Here is an 18,969-nt window from a genome sequence, read left to right on the forward strand (position 1 = left end):
TATGGACAGACTTCAAGGTTCAACAAGGAGGAAAACCAACCCTTCATGCAAGGTCTTTTAGATTTTGTTAAAAGATATAATGATGATGATAGCCTGACAAATGAAAAGCATAAAAAGCCCAAAAAAAAGAGTATAACTAGGTTCTTCACCAATAATGGTGAAGGATTTGGCCGCGAAGAAGTAAGGTCTACTGAAGACCTATGGCTAACCCACAAAGTAGTTGGGAGGGGCCTTAATCCTTCAACGAAAGTATAAAATTCTACTCATCCACCCCCCTTGTTGTTGCTACTATTGATATAATATGTAAAAAAAAAAATGTCTTATGTTACCTAGAACACTCTCTCATAAAGTTGAGTACATTATTAGAACCTTGTTTTGTTTCAGTTTGTGAAAGCTTTATTCGAGGCTAATTATGCTATGTCATTTTGGAGACAATGTTGGGCAGATACATATTGTCAAAATCTGAGACTCTGGTTTTGTAAAATTGTTTTCTAACTATACTTCATATAAAAAAGGTAGAAGAACATCTTGTAAGTGACCTGGGTCAACAAAATGTGACAAGTGGAAGATTTTGAGGGGATGTCAATGCATTTTCACTATGGAGAAAGAAGTTAAAGTTATATGAATTTCATGCCATGTAGGGTCATGAGTTGAATTAGTATATTCTCATCAAATTGTCATGTATGCATGCTCATTTTTAGGTACTTACGACTTTAGAAACCTATATTTCACTCATCTAGATCTATGCATCATAGATGAATTGTGGAAGAATGATCAAATTCATGAAACCTGAGATCAAACCTATAATGCTTGGAATCATACTATCAAATTCTAAAGACAACTTAGTTCAAATTTCATTATTTTGCCTCCAACACATATAAGAAGTTGTGATTCAAAAGCTATGATCAAAACAATGGATAACTATCTATTCGAACATATAAAAAAACAAATTTTCATTTCTCATTTTTCTAGATTTCCCAAAATTTGTTACATGACCTATTATAACTCTTAATTAGGTTAATTGATTGTCATATTAATTAAACATTATTTTGGTAAAGGAATAATTTTATTTCTCAAGAAGAAGATGTTTATAAATAGTAAATGTGTGGAATAAGGGTAAGATGGGCATAGTCGTCGTATTTGACATTTGAAGAAGGTTAAGACATTTTTTTAGTTTAGGATAATGCCAAGATTTTGACCTCTACTTTTGATTTTTATCCTAAGATTTTTTATCAATTAGAGGAACCCATGCCTGGTCGTGTTTGGTTTGTTGTGTTAGCATCTCATACGATCACAATATGTCCGTTGCTACACTAGTGACTCGTATGGACATAAAAATATCCTCCATTCAACTATGGGGGTGTCATCTATGATCATGCAATCTACATTTGCAAATAAACTCTATTATTTGAGACAAAATCTCGTCTTGAACATGGCCTCAATTAAATCCTTAGTGTACCAAATAATTAAAAAATAAACATTTTAGATGATCTAAGTAAAAGACTAAAATAAATGCTAAACAAGCACAGTGTGAACAATTTCTCTCTCTACACTTAAAGTTTCACTCCCAAGGTTTGACCATATCCACCACCCATTTGAACCGCCGGCCCACTACTATGGAATGTTAGATTGACCACTAATTATTTATAAAAAAGTATTTATTTTAAATATTTGTTGGTCAAAGAAATATTTTAAAAAACGCACAAATAGGTATTGGCACTTTCAATTTTGATCTTTGCCTCCTGTCACGGCCAAAGGAAGAAAAAATAAAATAAAAAATTGGAGGGAATAAAACAAAGGGTTAAACGATGTCGATCACTTTTTCAAGCCGTGTGCGGTTGAAACTCGACATGATTTCAACCTCTGGTTAGCCAATTTATTCGCAATCCTTTTTCACGTTTTAAATAAGTTAATGCACAGAAAATGATAGCAGTAGCCGGGATTTGGGACAATGCATGAAAATCATTGCGAATATTGAACGACGGTGACAATTTTTTCAAATCTTTTGGTATCTGATACGATCATATTATTGATCTGCATACGATTTCAACAGAATCATCCTCTGCAATATACCTAGTGTGGGGGCACGCTGCAACTGCTACAAGTACAGAGTGTAAGACTACTCACAAATTCGAGCGGAAGAACGAGAGGGACAGAAAAAAATTTGTGTTTCAAGAAAAAAATAAAGAGCAGCAATGGCGGACGTGGCTCAATTTGACGGAGTTTCAGAGCAGCAGGATGATTACGATAAAAGCAAAGCGTCTGCAGATCTGGAAGCGTCGGAGGGCACGGCTCATCTCATAAGTCGCGGTATGCTTACCTAAAGCAAATGCATTTCAATTAATTTGAAAATTGTTTTATTCTTTACAGGTTTTGAGTTTGTGGAACGCTTTGCAGATCCGTGGTATCAAGTAGGGTTTGTTCTGACGACTGGAGTGAACAGCGCGTATATTTTGGGATACTCGGGGATAATAATGGTGCCTCTCGGTTGGATCGCAGGCACTATAGGGTTGCTTGTCGCCGCTCTCGTCTCTCTCTATGCAAATGTCATTCTCGCGCGGCTCCATGAAACGGGAGGCAAGCGGCACATTCGATACCGTGACCTAGCTGGTCATATCTATGGTACGCCTTTCAGCCTTATCTTCATTTCCGGAATTTCAAGATTCAGTTTGTAGGTTTTAGTCCGTGATACTGGTAGGAACAAGTCAGGGTTTCAATTCCTAGAAAGTAGTATCAATACGGCAAAAATTCGATTCAGATAATCATTGATAAATCAGACGTACTCTTGATAAGAACGCAAAGTGTACGAGTAAAATAAAAGTTGTATACAATATAAGAGCGAGTAATAATTGGACAAGTTGATAACGTGGTGTGTTAGTTTTCAATAAGTGCTGTTCTGGACGGTGTGCATGCCGTCCAACTCCCAGCTTTTTTCAAATGCATTTTTACAACTAGAGTGCCCCGGTGTCTCATAGGCTATTCTTAGCTTGTCCATTCTTTCTTTCTTTTTTTCAACTTACAGCGCCCTGTTATTTACAGAATGCTTAAATTTGATGGCCGTATGGGTGTATTTGACCATTTCTAAAACAGTTACATAAATGAACTTTAAGTTCGAGCAATAATATAGAGGACCAGGGTTAGGCTTTAATAACTGCTGTTTTGGACTGCGTGCATGCATGCAAGCTTTTCTTGAATAAATTTACACCTTATAGTGCCCCATTATTTGTGGGTATAGAATGCACTGGTTTTATAGTATGTTTTATAAATTAGTCTTATAAACGTACTATGGGGCCGTGCATTCTGCATTTATGCACGCTAAATGATCATGATCATCGAACATCTTAGCTGAAATTAATAATGTATTTGTTAAGGGCAGAGCTTACACAGAATGTTCATTGTGTTTTTTGTTTTTCTAAATAGTTGAATGTGTTTTAGGACAAAATTAAATTTCGAGAATTTACATTTTACAAACTGTAATCATGATAAGAATAAATATTTATTATAAAGTCAAGTATGTAGATTTCCGGATTAATTGGGTGTACAAATTTTCCATCAATGTTTAGATCAAACTACTTTATAGATTAATTTTTTGTCAAATATTTTTATTTATATAAAATTAAAATATGCATATATTTTAAAATATATGTATTTTAAGAACTAAAATAATTACTAATAATAATCTTTTATAAAAATATGAAAATCTTTATTATTTAATGTAATATTAATAATACAATACATTCAATAATTATTAATTAATATATATATTTTAATATATATTTATTTTATAAATTCTAAGGTATGAAGCTTGAATGATTATATTTATGTAATAATTATTTTATTTACATTGATTACTTGATTTATATCAGAAAAAAATCATTTTATTTGTATTATTAAGATTAGTTTGTTCTTTTTAAACAAATTTTTCATATTTAGAGTTTTAAAAAAGTATTTGTAGGCTCTTTTATAATTTTTGTTAATAAGTTTATGTTATTTCACTACATCTTAGTGCAATTATTTTTAATTTTGATTAATGATAGACAATGAAAACTTACAATTGTCAATAAATTTTATTTGTAGATATAATTAGTTTGAAATCTCAAACATGGATGAAACCCATTTGTCATTCTAATTAAGTCAAAGATGAGATTTAATCAATTTTATGTAATTTTGTACTTTTTTTGGTAGGGATGTAACTGATTCTTATTTGTAGTTTTTCTCTCATTCTAAGTTGATTTAGACTTGGGATTTAATTATAGTTCCATGGGGTTTCCTAACGAGGGGATGGTTTTTGAGGATTGGGGGATCAAGGGCCTAAGTTTGGGGACAACGATGGGGTGGTGGCACAAATACATATAGTACTTGAAAAATTAGTTATAAAAAAATGTAGGAATAAGTATAAGAACTCTAAATGAAACTTTGCCACACTATACAAAGCTTATGCTAATAAACATTGAAAACATGAAATTGATTACATTGGAATTTGAACATTAACAATGGTGGGCAGAGTTTTGGAACTTTGGGACCAAATCAAGAAGTATAAGAATTGTAAATGAAACTTCAACATACTAACTAAAATTTAAACTAATAAACATAAAAAACATGATAATAATTGCATTGGCAATAAGAATGGTGGGTGGTAGTTTGGGATCAAATGGTAGTGCCCTCACGAGGGAATGGGGGTAGAGCTTCCAACGGGGTCAAGAGGTAGTGCCCCTTGCAGGGGTTTGAGGGCAGATCCCCTAGCAGGGTTGAGGGGCAGCACCCCTTGTGGGGTTTGGGGGCTAATATAAGGCAGGGTTGAGGGGCAAAGCCTTTACCAAAAAGCACAAATAAGACCTCCAAAGCCTCACAAAACTTCATTCCAAATGTCCTTTTCACCAATTTTTGTTTAAGGTCGGAGTTTATAATTGGGGGCTATGGGAGACTGCTAGGCATCCCTAAGATGGTGAAGAGACTCTTGGGAGTCCTCGGGACATCCCGAGGATGTCCAACCGTCCTCGTTATCCTTGAAGTCTCAACGGCGGTGCCAGTGGGATGGGGGAACATTTTCCCCACATCCTTGTGTTCCCAAAATGTCCTCATCTCAAAAACATGGTGGGTGGGGTGGGGTGGGTTTGATGTGTCCCCATGGTTCACTTGAATTAATTGAACTTCATTTAACTTCAAACTTTCAATAGAAATGTAACTAAGTTTTATTTGTAGTATATTTTCTTCTTTGTCTCATTCTAAGTTAAGTTAAAATTGAGATTTAAATGAGTTTTATTTAACTTCAAACTGAATTTTATTTGTTACACCTTAGCTTCTTAACAATACAAAATTCACCAGATATACGGGTGTAAGCATAAGTTGGTGAAGTTTGACATTTGAGATGTATTCAATTTCTCCTATTCTAATTTGGACATTTTAAGTGTTGTATTCAATTCCCTTTTGAAATAGAAATAGGAACTTGCAATTGTAACTTCTGCAACTTTAATCAAATAAAAAATCTACTAAATATACTTTGTAATAAAATATCAATATCAATTTTTTTAGTAAAATCTATAAAAAAAATCTAACATCACCATTCATCAAATTGTAACCTCAACTTTATTCTTCCATTATTTATTTTTTTTTTTAAATTTTTCCAATTTTTTTTATTTCTTTATTCTTTATTGGGTTCCCACTTTTATAGTTTTTCATTAACACATGATTTTTATTTTTCAACCATTCAAATTATGTTCATTAAGCTTTCTAAGATCTTTAATTGATCACCAAGTAGTTTACAACTCCCAGTCTACCAAAGACACAGTATCATTTGAAGTGGAAGCAAAATACACATTATGATCCTTTGCAAATATGAGAAATTATGCAGTAAATTGGTACAAAGAATTGTTGACGGTGCTTGTTCAAATGAAAAAATGTTGATCATACCTTTCATTCACCATTCTCACCATGAAAATGACAAGCAAATTATTGTGGGAGAAAGGTTTCGTATCAACATTAGATTGTTAGTTTAGGGAATTGTACTTTTAGGTCAAGACCATCTGCATATAAGAGTTTCAAAAACATTGAATTAAGGTTTTTGCTCACAGTTACTTTAAAGACTCTTTTTAAGTTTATTTTGGCCAAACTTGCATCTTTTAAACCCCATATCCCAATTTTGCAATTTGTTTTGCTATCTACATTTTCTACACGTAAAATTAAGAATGTTTTCCCTTTAGGTCTTTTGGACCAGTTAGAAATGGGGATATCGCATCTAGAGTATATAATTATTAACCTGATTTTTTATGTTTTTACTTTTTAAGCAGGGAACATCCACTGAAAAGTTAAGAGGTGTTAGAAAATGCTTTGTACCCTTGTGGGAGACTTTATCCCAACTCGGAAAAGAAGAATTATGCTGGTATCAAGAATGTTGCCAACCAACTAGATTCAATATATATACCAATAGATTCAATATATATACCAACAAAAATACCTTGAAAATCCAAACTTCCTCGATCCATAATCTTAAAAAAGAAGGTTTCTGTGGAAATTTGCTTAGGCAGATTGAATAAGTACTTTGCTTAGAAAAAGTATAGCTTGAAATATCGATCGCTTAAATATTTGTCTTTCCATTCTTCCTTTTTCGAAACAAAAATCACCCTACATTCAATGCTGAATAACTTTTTGATGGATCCAAGCTCCGATCAGATTCCCACGTGTACTTGCCATCAAGAATCGCATCTTTTCACTTTACTCACGGACTGCCTAACTGTATTAAGTATTTCCTTAACAAAACCCCATGCTAAAAGCAGAGGATATTACGAAAAAAATACCCCATATGTGAGGACAGTCCGGTGGAACAATCGAATTGTTCTTGACCAATAAAATCCAAGATTTTGAGTAAATCTCAAACATTCTAATCTTATTGTTGATTACAATTCTATTACCGATATAGCATTGTTAGTTTCGCTCTGTAGCTAAAGCTAAGGTCAGTAGTGAACTATCAGTCTGAAATCTTCAATAAATAATTTATAAACAGACTTCATACAAGAATCATTTTAATCTGTGGCTTTGGAGGACTAAAACCTGTGAATTCTTGTCACCATGCGATCCATGAAACTCATTTTTCTAAATATGCATTTGGTATTTGAAGGATTTTAATTTATTTTTAATAGAAAACTGTTTTTCCTTTATGAATAAAATAATCAGAATGCACACCCAAAGGAATTTTGCAGTTGAATGGAATTCTGTAGTGTTCCACAGGAGCACAGTCTGAGTGACATTAAGGACGTTCTGCGGACTTGGTAATATGGAGGGATGCCCTCTCCTTGGCCCCATTTTTTTGGGCCTCTTTTCTGTTTTTTTGATCTTTTGGGGGAATTTTTAGATCTTTTGGCCTTCCCCAGACTTTAAGGCATCTCCCAAATCGAGCACATAACAATAGAAAAATAAAATAAAAAACATTGTAGTGAATAAAATCTTAAAATGGTGGCCCGCCAAGGCCATTCAACTTTCAAGATGATTGTAAATCCATGCATAATGCTCTTTTAGATTCATCGAAACCAAATAGGAAAAGAGAAGACGGAAGAAAAAATTAGAGAAGAGGGGTAGTTTCTGAGGTATCAACTGGATGATGATTATTTTTGCTAAATTAGTTGTGTAATATGTCTATGTTTTATGAATGGCACGACATTTTTACATCTCTTAGAAATAAATCCCGTTTCATATTTTGTTCTCAACAAACAACAATGAAGCTACAACATGGACCATCGTCATTACGGCTATATACTATAAACAAGAAATAAACAATACAGACAACCGTAAATTATCATTGAAAAGTGTCCCTAAGACTAATTACTGACAACAGAGAACACAACTCAAATTAATTCATTGGAAACCAACAAATACAAAACCAGATAAGCAACTTGAAGCCGTAGCACTCCAGAGTACCTTGATTTCAATCAATTGCCATACCCTTAGTAATTTTGAAATGGTATTTCTTCCTGTTCAATATCCGTATTTTAACTTCAATTTCTAAATCAATAGATTTCTCGGAGCCTCGGGAAATCGTCATACTAGATTGATTGCCCATTTGTTTTTTATGTGGACGGGACAATGCTTAGAAAGGGATAAAGAACAAGGGTCAAATTTATCTTCAGCCAAATGTCTGTACAATAAAGTTTTCCTTCTTTGCTTACTCGACTCCTCCATTTTTCTTTTTACCTTGCTTGATGATGGCAAGCTATCTAAGGCTAATTCTTCCTAATAGAGCTGATATCACTTTCTTCAAAGGAAGGTCCCTTAGGTTTACCTCTAATCAACTTCCCCTTTCCTACTATCCTTCTTTGGAACATTCAAATTTGGAGAAACCTGACCTAGGGTCTTTAAACCAAGAATGAAGCTGTTGCTTTTCTCGGCTTCTCCTTAGCAAACTCTAACCTTTGAACACGAGAATTATTAGATTAATCTCTAATAAAGTAAAAAATTTAAACTCCCTCTAAACATCACACTCAATTTCTCTATTTCCTGATTCGTGGCTAACATCTTTAACATACAACTAGGCCAAGAAAAACAACTATTCATTTTCGTAAACTAAAACTTATTTCATTCATTTACTTTTATATCCGTAATTTTGAATTCCTCCTATCAACAGGGCAAATAGAGGTAGAGTGACTAGATTGTGGCACTCCTAGCAAACTTTAGAGACCTCATACTAAATATGTTGTACCCAAATGGCAAATTTAGAGGACAGAATGACTGATCATGAAAGACCTAATCCACGTCAGCATTCACACAGAATCTTGCATACAACAGATGTCTTCAGATTGGGTAACCACATCAAAAACAATGAATTGTCCGAAAGATGTAGCTTTTCCAGTCTTATCCTCATCCTTCTAATACTCCAATTGCAAGTTCAAAAGCTAATCCAAACGAGAACCCTGTCAATGCATTCCTCCTTAGGAGCAAAACCAAGTTTCTGTTTTTTAGGAAGAGCCCTGTTTGTCCTAATAACCAAGGACCATCCAAGAGGATCCATACACGGTCCTTACCATTTAAATTACCATTTAAAAAGGAGACGAAGAAGAAACCATTAGCCAAAGCAAAGATCTCAATTTGACCGCACAATTTTCAGGTCCTCTTAGCCTATCTTCTAACCTAAGTTGCTGAATCGGGTACGGAAACAGGAACGGGTACGTCGGTGACAGAATTTTTTTTTTTGAGGTTGGATATATTTTCGGTATGTTCGTACAAAAATAATATATACTACAAATTTCAAATTTTGCAACATAACATACTAATTTAAATTCAGTTTTCAATATCAAACAGATCAAATTAGAATCTCATGATAGATAAATTCTAGGTTTGCTAATCAACAATGTAAGTCTTAAGAATATAAAAAAGATCAAATCAGAATCACTAAACATTTCGACATCTAAAAACACGAACCCAAAATGCACACAGAGCTTCATTTCAGAATTCGATTCCAATACCTTTTGTACCTGAAATCACCTGAAAAATCACAGGATTCAACAGCTTGCTTCTAACCATGTCTATGTTTTGTCTAGAACCTAGAAACTTCCCAATACGTGTTTTATAGCTTTGTGTACAATAATTCAACTACTAAATCAGGAATCCTGTGATGAATGCGCTTATTGTCCAAAACATTTCTAAAGAATAAGACACAGCAAGTTTGGAATAGTTCTTCTTACCATCGGTCGAATCTACCCAAGATTCCTGACCTTCAAACATGTAATGAAAACCAAACACCATTAGTCCCTTCAGCACTTTTGGCATAAGGCACACTTGGGTTCCCACCACCAAAAGTTCCCCTGCTTCCTTACTCAAAGCTCCAAAATTACAACTTGGCCTAGATAGAGAGAGAACCCTTGGAAACCTGCTCAGGGATATCATGCTTCTCTTAGGAGCCTCACCAAAGGAGTCCCATTCCTACATAGCTACTACACCTTCTCGGTGGACACATCTTGCAAATTTTTGTCGTGCACATGGGTACTCCAACAAGACGATATATCTCGTCACTGACATCACGAACAGGCTCATAAAAGGGAGGAGAAATCCGCATCTCAAACCTTGACCCAAACGAAACCCATCAAGAACACTATTTCCATCCACAATGGCAAGAGACAATCTATAACAACACGACGTAGAAAATCCAAGAAATCCGAGAAGTGTGCAGGGGGCCAACATCCTTTGATTTCTTCATGTCAAAGTACTCCTAGAGATCCCGAAAACCATTAGAAAGCCCGCCACCTCCTCTAGCCCTCGACTGCAAACTCCTACCCTTCACCAACTCGACAGGTCAAAGCAGATTCTTGTGATTCCTAACAAAATTAGCTTGCACTATGTCAGGAAGCAACCCCCAGCCAAAGATCGATGCCCTCCCCCTAATCCATCATCTTCACCTCACTACCAAGCCTCATTCAAAAACCAGGCAAAGGAATTTCCCACTAATCTTTTCTAGAGAGTTCTAGGACAATTGTGATAGTGGTTATTAGGTGCTATTCGTTAATATTAGTGTTTGTGAATGTTTATGGAATATGAAGTTTACTATCTAAGGCTGGGTCTTATAGGGGTTTCAGCATTTATTTTTAAGAAGAGGGGTTTCATGAAATAAAAAAATCTTACAGGATTAATTGGAATTTTTTTCTGAATAAGAGCAGCTTTTATATTTTATGGCTGCAGTTTTGAGTGGGTGAATGGGGTGGCTTTAGAAATCAGTCCACCAGCATAGGATTTTTTTCTGGCACTTGTCAATCAGCTGAAGTTTTAGATTTCCGCCAACAAAAAAATTAAAAGAAAATGATATTTATTTATTTATTTCTATTTCTATATTTGCAATTCAATCAACTAGCTTCCCTAAATTTAAGAGCTTAAACTTTTTAGCTGAATTGTACTTTTAAATATGTGGAACCAGTTTAAAATATTTCTAAAAATTCTCAATGAACCCTATCCCTCATCCATAAGACCCTAACCTAAGCTATGTGTAATTATATGTTATAAAATTAATAAATTATTCTTATACTTATTTATTAAAATTTTATTTTTTATTAATTTATTTATGTTATTTTAAAATATTTTTATTATATATAAAAAACTCAAATTTAAATTTTATAAATTATTTTAGTAGCTGCCCGCCATACTATCCCCCAACTCCCCCTATGGCCTAAAATAAAAACACCAGTTATAGTCTAAGACTCTAAACCATAAACAAGAGGCTTCTTACTACAAGAGATATAAAATACAATACCATAGCCAATTCCAGTGGATTTGATTGTTTAGAATTGGTCACACTCAATGTATGTTAAAATGTATTTACTATTTTCATTGTCATAAAAGTGCTTATTGAATGTCTTGTTGCACTTTCTTAGTGGTTATTATTTACTTATGAATGGTTTCTTTTCTCGTATTGACAGGTAGAAGAATGTATTATCTTACATGGGCTCTACAATATATCAATCTCTTTATGATCAACACGGGGTATATCATTTTAGCAGGGCAAGCTTTGAAGGTAGGTATCCAATGTCCCTGTCACCCCAAGTTCTAGGACCTCCAGTTTTTTTTTATAGCCGCTACTCCTAAAACATGAAAAATTTAAGTCACCTCTCCTGTATTTTACGAATATGAATCCTCGGCATGATATTTTATCATCCATCTCTAATTTCTAGTTATTGAATTTTTTTGATAGTAATCAATTCTGTCGAGTCTTGCTTCTCAAAGAAGAAAGGTCATTTCATCCCCAATTTGCAAATATAAAGGGCTTAAAATTGCATGGATCACAGGTTGAAAACATATTTGAGATACACGCACCAATTGGATCAAACTGAACAATACACGTAGCGTAGAGTACAGAAATACAGCATTGGTTACAAAGAATCACATGTGAATATTCAATATAGAAAAACTGTGAGGATTGGTCATCAACATATAAGATCATATTTAATGCATTTCCATTTTGATAGGCAAATATTAAATCGCAAGTGTGTATGCTTCAAATTGATTCATGCAGGCAATATATACTTCATACAGTAGTGAAGGCATGATGAAATTACCATACTGCATCACAATTGCAGGGATTGTTTGTGGTATGTTTGCATTTGGCATACCATACCTATCAGCTTTAAGACTCTGGCTAGGTGTTTCAACTTTCCTCACTCTCATCTATATTGTTATTGCGCTCGGGCTATCCATAAAAGATGGTACCTCTCACACTGACCTTTTTGAATTGAGTTTTGTTGATGCATGGCCACGTAATAAACTTGCTGTCATTTTTAAACATTCCTAATTATTAGATGATTTAAACTACTAGGTACTCAGATCTTTACCAAAGAGCTTATCATTCCAAAGACTAGTTCTGCAAGAAAGAGTTTCACTTCATGCTAATTTTCTATTACTCTTGCTATTTAGGTATCAATAGCCCGGCAAGGGATTACGGGATTCAAGGCTCAAAGACAACCAAAATTTTTAGCTCAATTGGCGCTACAGCAAATCTTGTTTTTGCATATAATACAGGAATGCTTCCAGAAATACAGGTATTGTAAGATTATACTTTTCTTATGTTTGGTATTAAAAAAATCAGCAATTACTTCCTTGTCGAACTGATAAAGTTTTCAAACAATTGGGTTGTTTTCCTTATTGCTCTCAATTCATTCAACTTCCTCATAAGATTCGGACTTAATAGGCGGTTTATTAAATATTTCAGTTTTATTCTTACTCTCATTAAATGAGAAACACGGTATTCTTCTGAGATTTTAGGAAAACATCTCTTAGCCATTTTTTAAAAGCATAAATTAAAAAATAAATTCAATTAATTAATAAACTGACTTGGTAAAGTGTTTGGTAAAACTAGTTATGTTTCTGGTAGGCTAGTACACATCAGAAAACAATAACCCAACGCTTTGTAACATCAAGAACTGTTATGATACTTAACACATTTCAGGGCTAAAATCAAGACGACATTATTAAGGTCATAGTTGGATCACAACAATGAAAATGTTTTTGATTAAAATAAGCAGCAAAACAAGGGTGCTGGCCCTGTATACAAACAGCCTGAAGGCGGCAAAAAGAAAGGCAGTAAAACAAGGGTGCTGACCCTAAACAAGCACAGGTCGAACAAGCCATTAACAGCAAGTTAGAAGACCACTATTAAAGGCCTGCAAAACCAACAACACAATAGCAAAAAGCTAATATCCCGACTCAAGGGTGGGGAGAAACCCCTGAACCTCGACATGGAAGAATTTGGAGAGGGGGGAGAAGACTTACCTTTCCGCTTGCAACAAATAACAGTCTAGACAAAACTATTATTAAGTACAACATTGTAGGTAGGGTCAAATGGGGAATCCCCTCGGAGTATCTGTCCACATCTGGAGCTACAGTTGCTATAGAACAACATCAGGAACAGACTCACCAAGACTAGACTGTTGCTGTAGAACAGGAGCAACATGAGTAAAAGCCTCAAGGCCAAAGGAGGCCACACCAGTAGCATCTAGGGGGCCAACAGAGGCCTTGACAGCAGGAAGAGACACAACCTCATCTTGGGAGGAATCTTCATCCACATGTGAGGATTCATCTAAATCAAAAGCCTTGGTAGTCAAATGATCAGCACTAGCATCTTTCCACCAAGTAGCAGCACCTTTATGGTGCGAGAGAGAACAATTTGAAGCTAAGTGACCCGTTGAGAAGTGTCTACGACAACGAAAGGGGAGGGCCTCATAATCTAGCGATTGAGTCCATGGCCTATCCCCAACCATAAGAACCACATCTCCAGGGAGACGCATAGAGATGTGAATGTCAATTAAAATGTGAGCAGAAGTAGAATGACCCATGAAGGACGTGGAATCATCAACCTTCAAGAATCGACTGATAGAGCTACCAATGGCCTCATAACAAGAATGCTCCCAAAAATGAAGGGGAAGATTGGGAAGGCGAATCCATACCAGACGCACATTGAGTGGTTTAGTAAGAGGGTTAAAAGAAGTTGTCCAGGGTTTGACGGAGAGAGAGTTAACTCCCCAAGCCCACAACTCAGCACCAAGTCACGATCATCAGAAGAAGCAAAGGAAGCAATGAAAAAACCTTTAGCACAAGGGTAAAGCTCAATGCTACCATCAACCAATGGCTTCCAAGAATCACTCACCCAACGATAAAGATCAAGGAGAGAAGGCCAAAACCCAACAAATTTGCACACCAACCCACAACGTTGGTGAAAACCAACATTTTCTACCACATCTTGGCCACAAACCACCACAAGGGAGGTCTTGGCTCAAGGAAGAGGACGGTATTTCCCCTTGGAAGGATGAGCAGCAGCAGATCTGGCCATGTGAGCAAAGCTTCACCCACCAGCAGTGGAAAAATGTCCGAGAGAGGGGGCCCCAACACAAAAAGAAGCCCGAACCTGACCACCATCAACAGCAGCAACCGACACAGCCCGAGGAGAAGGTGAGGGAGTAGGCACAATCCCCGAATCCTCCATTGCAAAAGTTGCAGCAACAAGGGCAGGGGCAACAGCTGCGGCAGAAGGTGTAGGGGCGGCAACATGGGAGGCACCAACCTTGTGGTGGACATCCGCAGGTGAAGGCAAAACGGACGCAGCAGGGGAGTTTGAAATCTGCTGGGCGGGAATCACATGCGGACCAGACATATTACCATTAAAGTGTGAACAATGAAAATGTTAAAATTCACTCATCAGTTTCAATAGCAGAGAGTCAAAGCTTTAGCAAAGACGATAACAATGCTGAAGATGCAAACCTTATTTGTATGCCTGAAATGTGTTTTGTTTCCAATTCAAATATGATTCCCAAATCTGCTTTGTGCAATCCATTCCGCAGTTTGTTTTTCTCTATTTCAAGGAAATGTGACTTGATAGCTTTGTTAGTTCAAGAAAAATGCATTCGACTAGAACTTCTAGAACTTCTAGTTGTGATAGTTCTTGTCTTGAAAGTAATTGGAAGTTAGTTTGCTAGTTGTCTCTTTATGAAACATAACGATAATATACATCTTCTGTTCATTAAGTCACTTCACCGTCAATGCATGAAGAAAATAGTTTCCATCCATCAATCTGGAAGTTTATCTCAAGCATCTTTACTGGAATCTATATGTAAAAATGCCCCATGATTTAATCACAATTGAACCACAGATATTGTGGTAAAAATCAGCAGAGCTTTGTTCAATATGGAAGATTTATATGATATCAGAATCTGAAATGCACAAGGAGCACTTCACAGAATCTCTCCGCTATAGTCCATAAATGAAGGCTTCTATAATTAAGTCTAGTGCAGGAAACCATCTTTAACACTTATGTTCATTGTCCTCATCTCTGTTAGAAATAAAGCAAAGAGGTAAGTAAATTTTGATAAGTTCATGCTGCTAATAATCTTTTAAACAATATGAGGGATTAGCTTCCTTTTTTTTATCTTATGAAAGCAGCGCTTAGTTTATTTGGTTGTACCTTATGATACATTACCCTTAATGACAGTCAACAGAAAGTAGACTTGGTCCAAAAATATGGTTTGCACGCATTACCATTTCCTGAAAGTTTATGTCATCGCCTGTTAGGGTATAACTTCTGCAGGTGAAAATAACCGTATGCTTCGACTGCATATAATTTCATTCGTACCTTGGTCAACTAAAATATAAAAGTTTCAAAACTTGGGGCCATCTTCATACTCAGGCTTCAATCAGAAGAGAACATTAACCGAACATTAAATCTTTACAAATTGAAGTTACTGTTGTTTAATGACCCCTTGGCATGAGGTTTATAGACAAGTGCAGAATTACAGAAATCGACCAGAAAGAGTTGCTGCCTATGCAAGTCCCTTCAGGATTGTATTTCAGGAACAGACAGGTTATTCCATAAAATGCAGAGTGCTATATTTTTCACTTTCGCACCACTTACTTTTGACCAATAGAAAAAGTCAATCAACTTTGAATAAGATTTAGATGTTTCTCTTTATTGAAGTACCTGGTCATACATTTCGACATGTGCTAAATATATGCCTTATTGGTGAATATGAAGCGGCGTTTTTTTGAATCTGACTTGAGCTTATTAAGATGCATTTGTATTGATATCAAATTGAAATGCATGTGGAATTAGGAGCAAACAAATTGAAGAAGAGTTTTGCTGTGTATTGTATGGTTTCTGACATCCATGTCTTAGCTAATAGGAAATGCTTGCATTTTACCGATGTGTGTTAATCACATCTCATGTGCTAATTAAGGGGGATGCACAAATCTGCTTACCAGATTGCTTGAGTAGTTAATTTAGGTTAGTAAGTCTTATTTTATAATCCTAAAAATGAGAGCATTGGTTTGAATGGTGATTTTGGTCATAAAGTTAATCAAAACGGAAACTTAGCATTTGTTTTGCATGGAGAGTGAATAGGTTGTGAGCGATTGATTGAGGGTTTACCTAGGGTTCAGATGTTGGAGTTCAACTTTGTAGTTTGAAAACACAAATACCTAGTTTATTGCTGATTCTAACTTAGATTATCCTGCTTCCCAACACTTCTGTGTAATTATTTAATATGACTTCAAATGGCAGATATCACTGCAAGCAGATTTAATTTCCATAATATAGCAAATTTTCAGAAAATCAAGAAATATGCGTATATTATACTACAATATGTCCAAATTAACTTTTTTTTCTAATTGTTTTGTGGCAGGCTACAGTAAAACGTCCATATATAAAGAACATGCAGAAAGCCCTAGTATTCCAATTTACTGGAGGAAGTCTCTTGTTATATGCAGTTACCTTTGCAGGGTACTGGGCCTATGGTTCATCAACTTCATCATATCTACTGAATAGTGTACAAGGGCCCAAGTGGGTTAAAACTCTGGCAAATACTGCTGCTTTTCTGCAGACTGTGATAGCCCTGCATGTAAATAACTAAACCTTTTAATTTACATGTTGGCAAAATGTTTTCAGAATCCAGGTATTCACCAGGATATCTTTTAATGGTTATTTTCTGCCATTGGGCTGCTGCCTTTTTACCATTTAGCCTCAAAACAAATTTCCATACATTAGATTTGTTTGAATTCAAAAGTTTTAATATAAATTCCATGTTTTCTTTATTTAATTGATGTAATGTGACAAACACCCGTGGCTTAAATGCAAAGATTCACCACTTAAATGATGACGACTTTTAACCAAATTCAACTCTGGCCTTGTTTAAGTCATCTCTAGTGTTGTCCTATTTTTTATTAATTATTTGTTTGATCGAGTTAATTTTCTCCAAAAACCGTGTGATGAATTTAATTTGCATCAATGTTGTTTCAGATCAATCCATCGTCAAAATAAAGGAAAGAAATATTATATCGGATCATGTGTTATGATGTGTCCAAATAGAAATTCACAACGCTATGAAGTACCCAAATAGAAGTTAACAAAGCATAAATACATTATGAAAATAAGAAACACCAATTTTTTTTTTGAGAAACAGTATTCATTAATCATTTTTTTGGGCCAAATTTAATAGATGTTATTATTTGTTTGAGATAGTCGTTTCTACTAAAATTTAAGTTCAAAATAAAATTTCCAAGCTTTGTGGTTTATAATTTGATTAAACTGGTTACATTAACATTATTTTTTATGGCAATGGTGGTTGCAGATATTTGCAAGCCCAATGTACGAATATTTGGACACAAAATTAGGAAGAAGCAATGAAAGCATGTATTCTGTATACAACTGGTGTGTAAGGTTGGGGGGAAGAGGGACATACCTGACAATCAACACATTTGTTGCAGCAATGCTTCCATTCTTAGGAGATTTTATGAATCTAACAGGTGCAATCAGTACCTTTCCCTTAACATTTGTGCTGGCAAATCACATGTACATCAGAGTAAAGGGGAAGAAGCTCAACAAATTGCAAAAGTCATGGCATTGGGCGAACGTGTGCATATTCTCTGTGTTGTCGGTAGCAGCAGCAGTGGCAGCAGTTCGATTCATTGTTCTCGACTCCAAAACTTACAATCTCTTCGCTGATCTCTAAACATACCAACTCATTTTTGGATTATTATTTTTCTGTATTTGTCTCGGTGTTGCCATAAGTTGATCTGCAGGGAGGGAGGGAAATGGAAGCGCCTCCTAATTCAGCCTAAACGGGTCCCCTGCTTTTTAAAGATCGCTTACAATCTAGGTGATCAACAGTAAATTATTTGAGTCCTGTGGCAGGGAGGGCGTTATGTACTTCTTAATGTTTATTATCTTTCTTTTGTACAAGGGTCATGGCCCTTTCAAAATCCATGCTAGTGTTATGGCCTTCTAAAATTCAGGTTTATCTTAATAAAAAACAGCATAAATCTTATTGCAAACACTCGCTACCTTGTTTGTTAGTTTTGATGGAAAATGATAAATTAGTGTATGGAATCAATTTCACATGATGGCGATTAATACTTTGTGTTTGACTAACCTAATTTTATTTTAATACTTTTCAAGAAATGATATTCTATAGAATTTATGAAAAAAAATTAACAAGAATTATTATGAATTGAAATTTTGAATTTTTTTTTTTTTTTTGTTTTTGATAAAAAGTGGATGAACCACTGAAATTATATTAAATCTTTATAATTTTTACATGGTGTCTGGTTCAATGAGCACTGAAGGGAAAGAACCAGTAAGAAAACTTTTCGGTATTGCTCAAGAAAATAAAAGCCTATCTACCCATTACAATAGCCCATAGGCAACCCAAATACAACCCCTGAATACATCATCAATTGCATTAGATATAAAGGAAGCTTGAGAGAAGCTTGTAGGAACCAGTGAAGAAGATAACATCCCAAAATGAAGCCACCATATCCTAAACAAAATCAGTTCTAACACCCCAAAAAAACCAATCTGTCTATGCACCACATGAATCCAAGGCCCTGCAGAAAACAAAACACACAACCAAAAGGGAACCAAGTAAAAGCAATCCTGTCAACATACAAATGGTTAGCAAGCATATGCCCATCCATATAAGAAGCAGAGAAGGATGAAGAAAACCCTCAGAAATCAGG

General features: G+C 35.2%; 1 protein-coding gene across 1 annotated transcript; it reads left to right on the forward strand.

The window, feature by feature from the left end:
- Nucleotides 1-1,785: 1,785 nt before the first annotated feature.
- Nucleotides 1,786-18,285, forward strand: LOC131079470 (probable proline transporter 2). The gene is made up of 7 exons (XM_058017436.2): nt 1,786-2,310; nt 2,398-2,622; nt 11,394-11,488; nt 11,987-12,176; nt 12,385-12,509; nt 16,638-16,853; nt 17,583-18,285. The coding sequence occupies exons 1-7, from the start codon at nt 2,196-2,198 to the stop codon at nt 17,961-17,963; spliced, it is 1,347 nt and encodes a 448-aa protein (XP_057873419.1). The 5' UTR covers nt 1,786-2,195; the 3' UTR covers nt 17,964-18,285.
- Nucleotides 18,286-18,969: the final 684 nt, after the last annotated feature.

The sequence above is a fragment of the Cryptomeria japonica genome, chromosome 8, assembly GCF_030272615.1.
Source record: "Cryptomeria japonica chromosome 8, Sugi_1.0, whole genome shotgun sequence".
Classification (NCBI taxonomy): Eukaryota; Viridiplantae; Streptophyta; class Pinopsida; order Cupressales; family Cupressaceae; genus Cryptomeria; species Cryptomeria japonica.

What these genes read in the sequence shown, in the direction of transcription:
- LOC131079470 (XM_058017436.2), top strand. Translation starts at nt 2,196, where the DNA reads ATGGCGGACGTGGCTCAATTTGACGGAGTTTCAGAGCAGCAGGATGAT. An exon ending in TAGCAGGGCAAGCTTTGAAG is followed by an intron (nt 11,489 to 11,986) that starts GTAGGTATCCAA and finishes TGATTCATGCAG; the next exon opens with GCAATATATACTTCATACAG. An exon ending in GAATGCTTCCAGAAATACAG is followed by an intron (nt 12,510 to 16,637) that starts GTATTGTAAGAT and finishes GTTTTGTGGCAG; the next exon opens with GCTACAGTAAAACGTCCATA.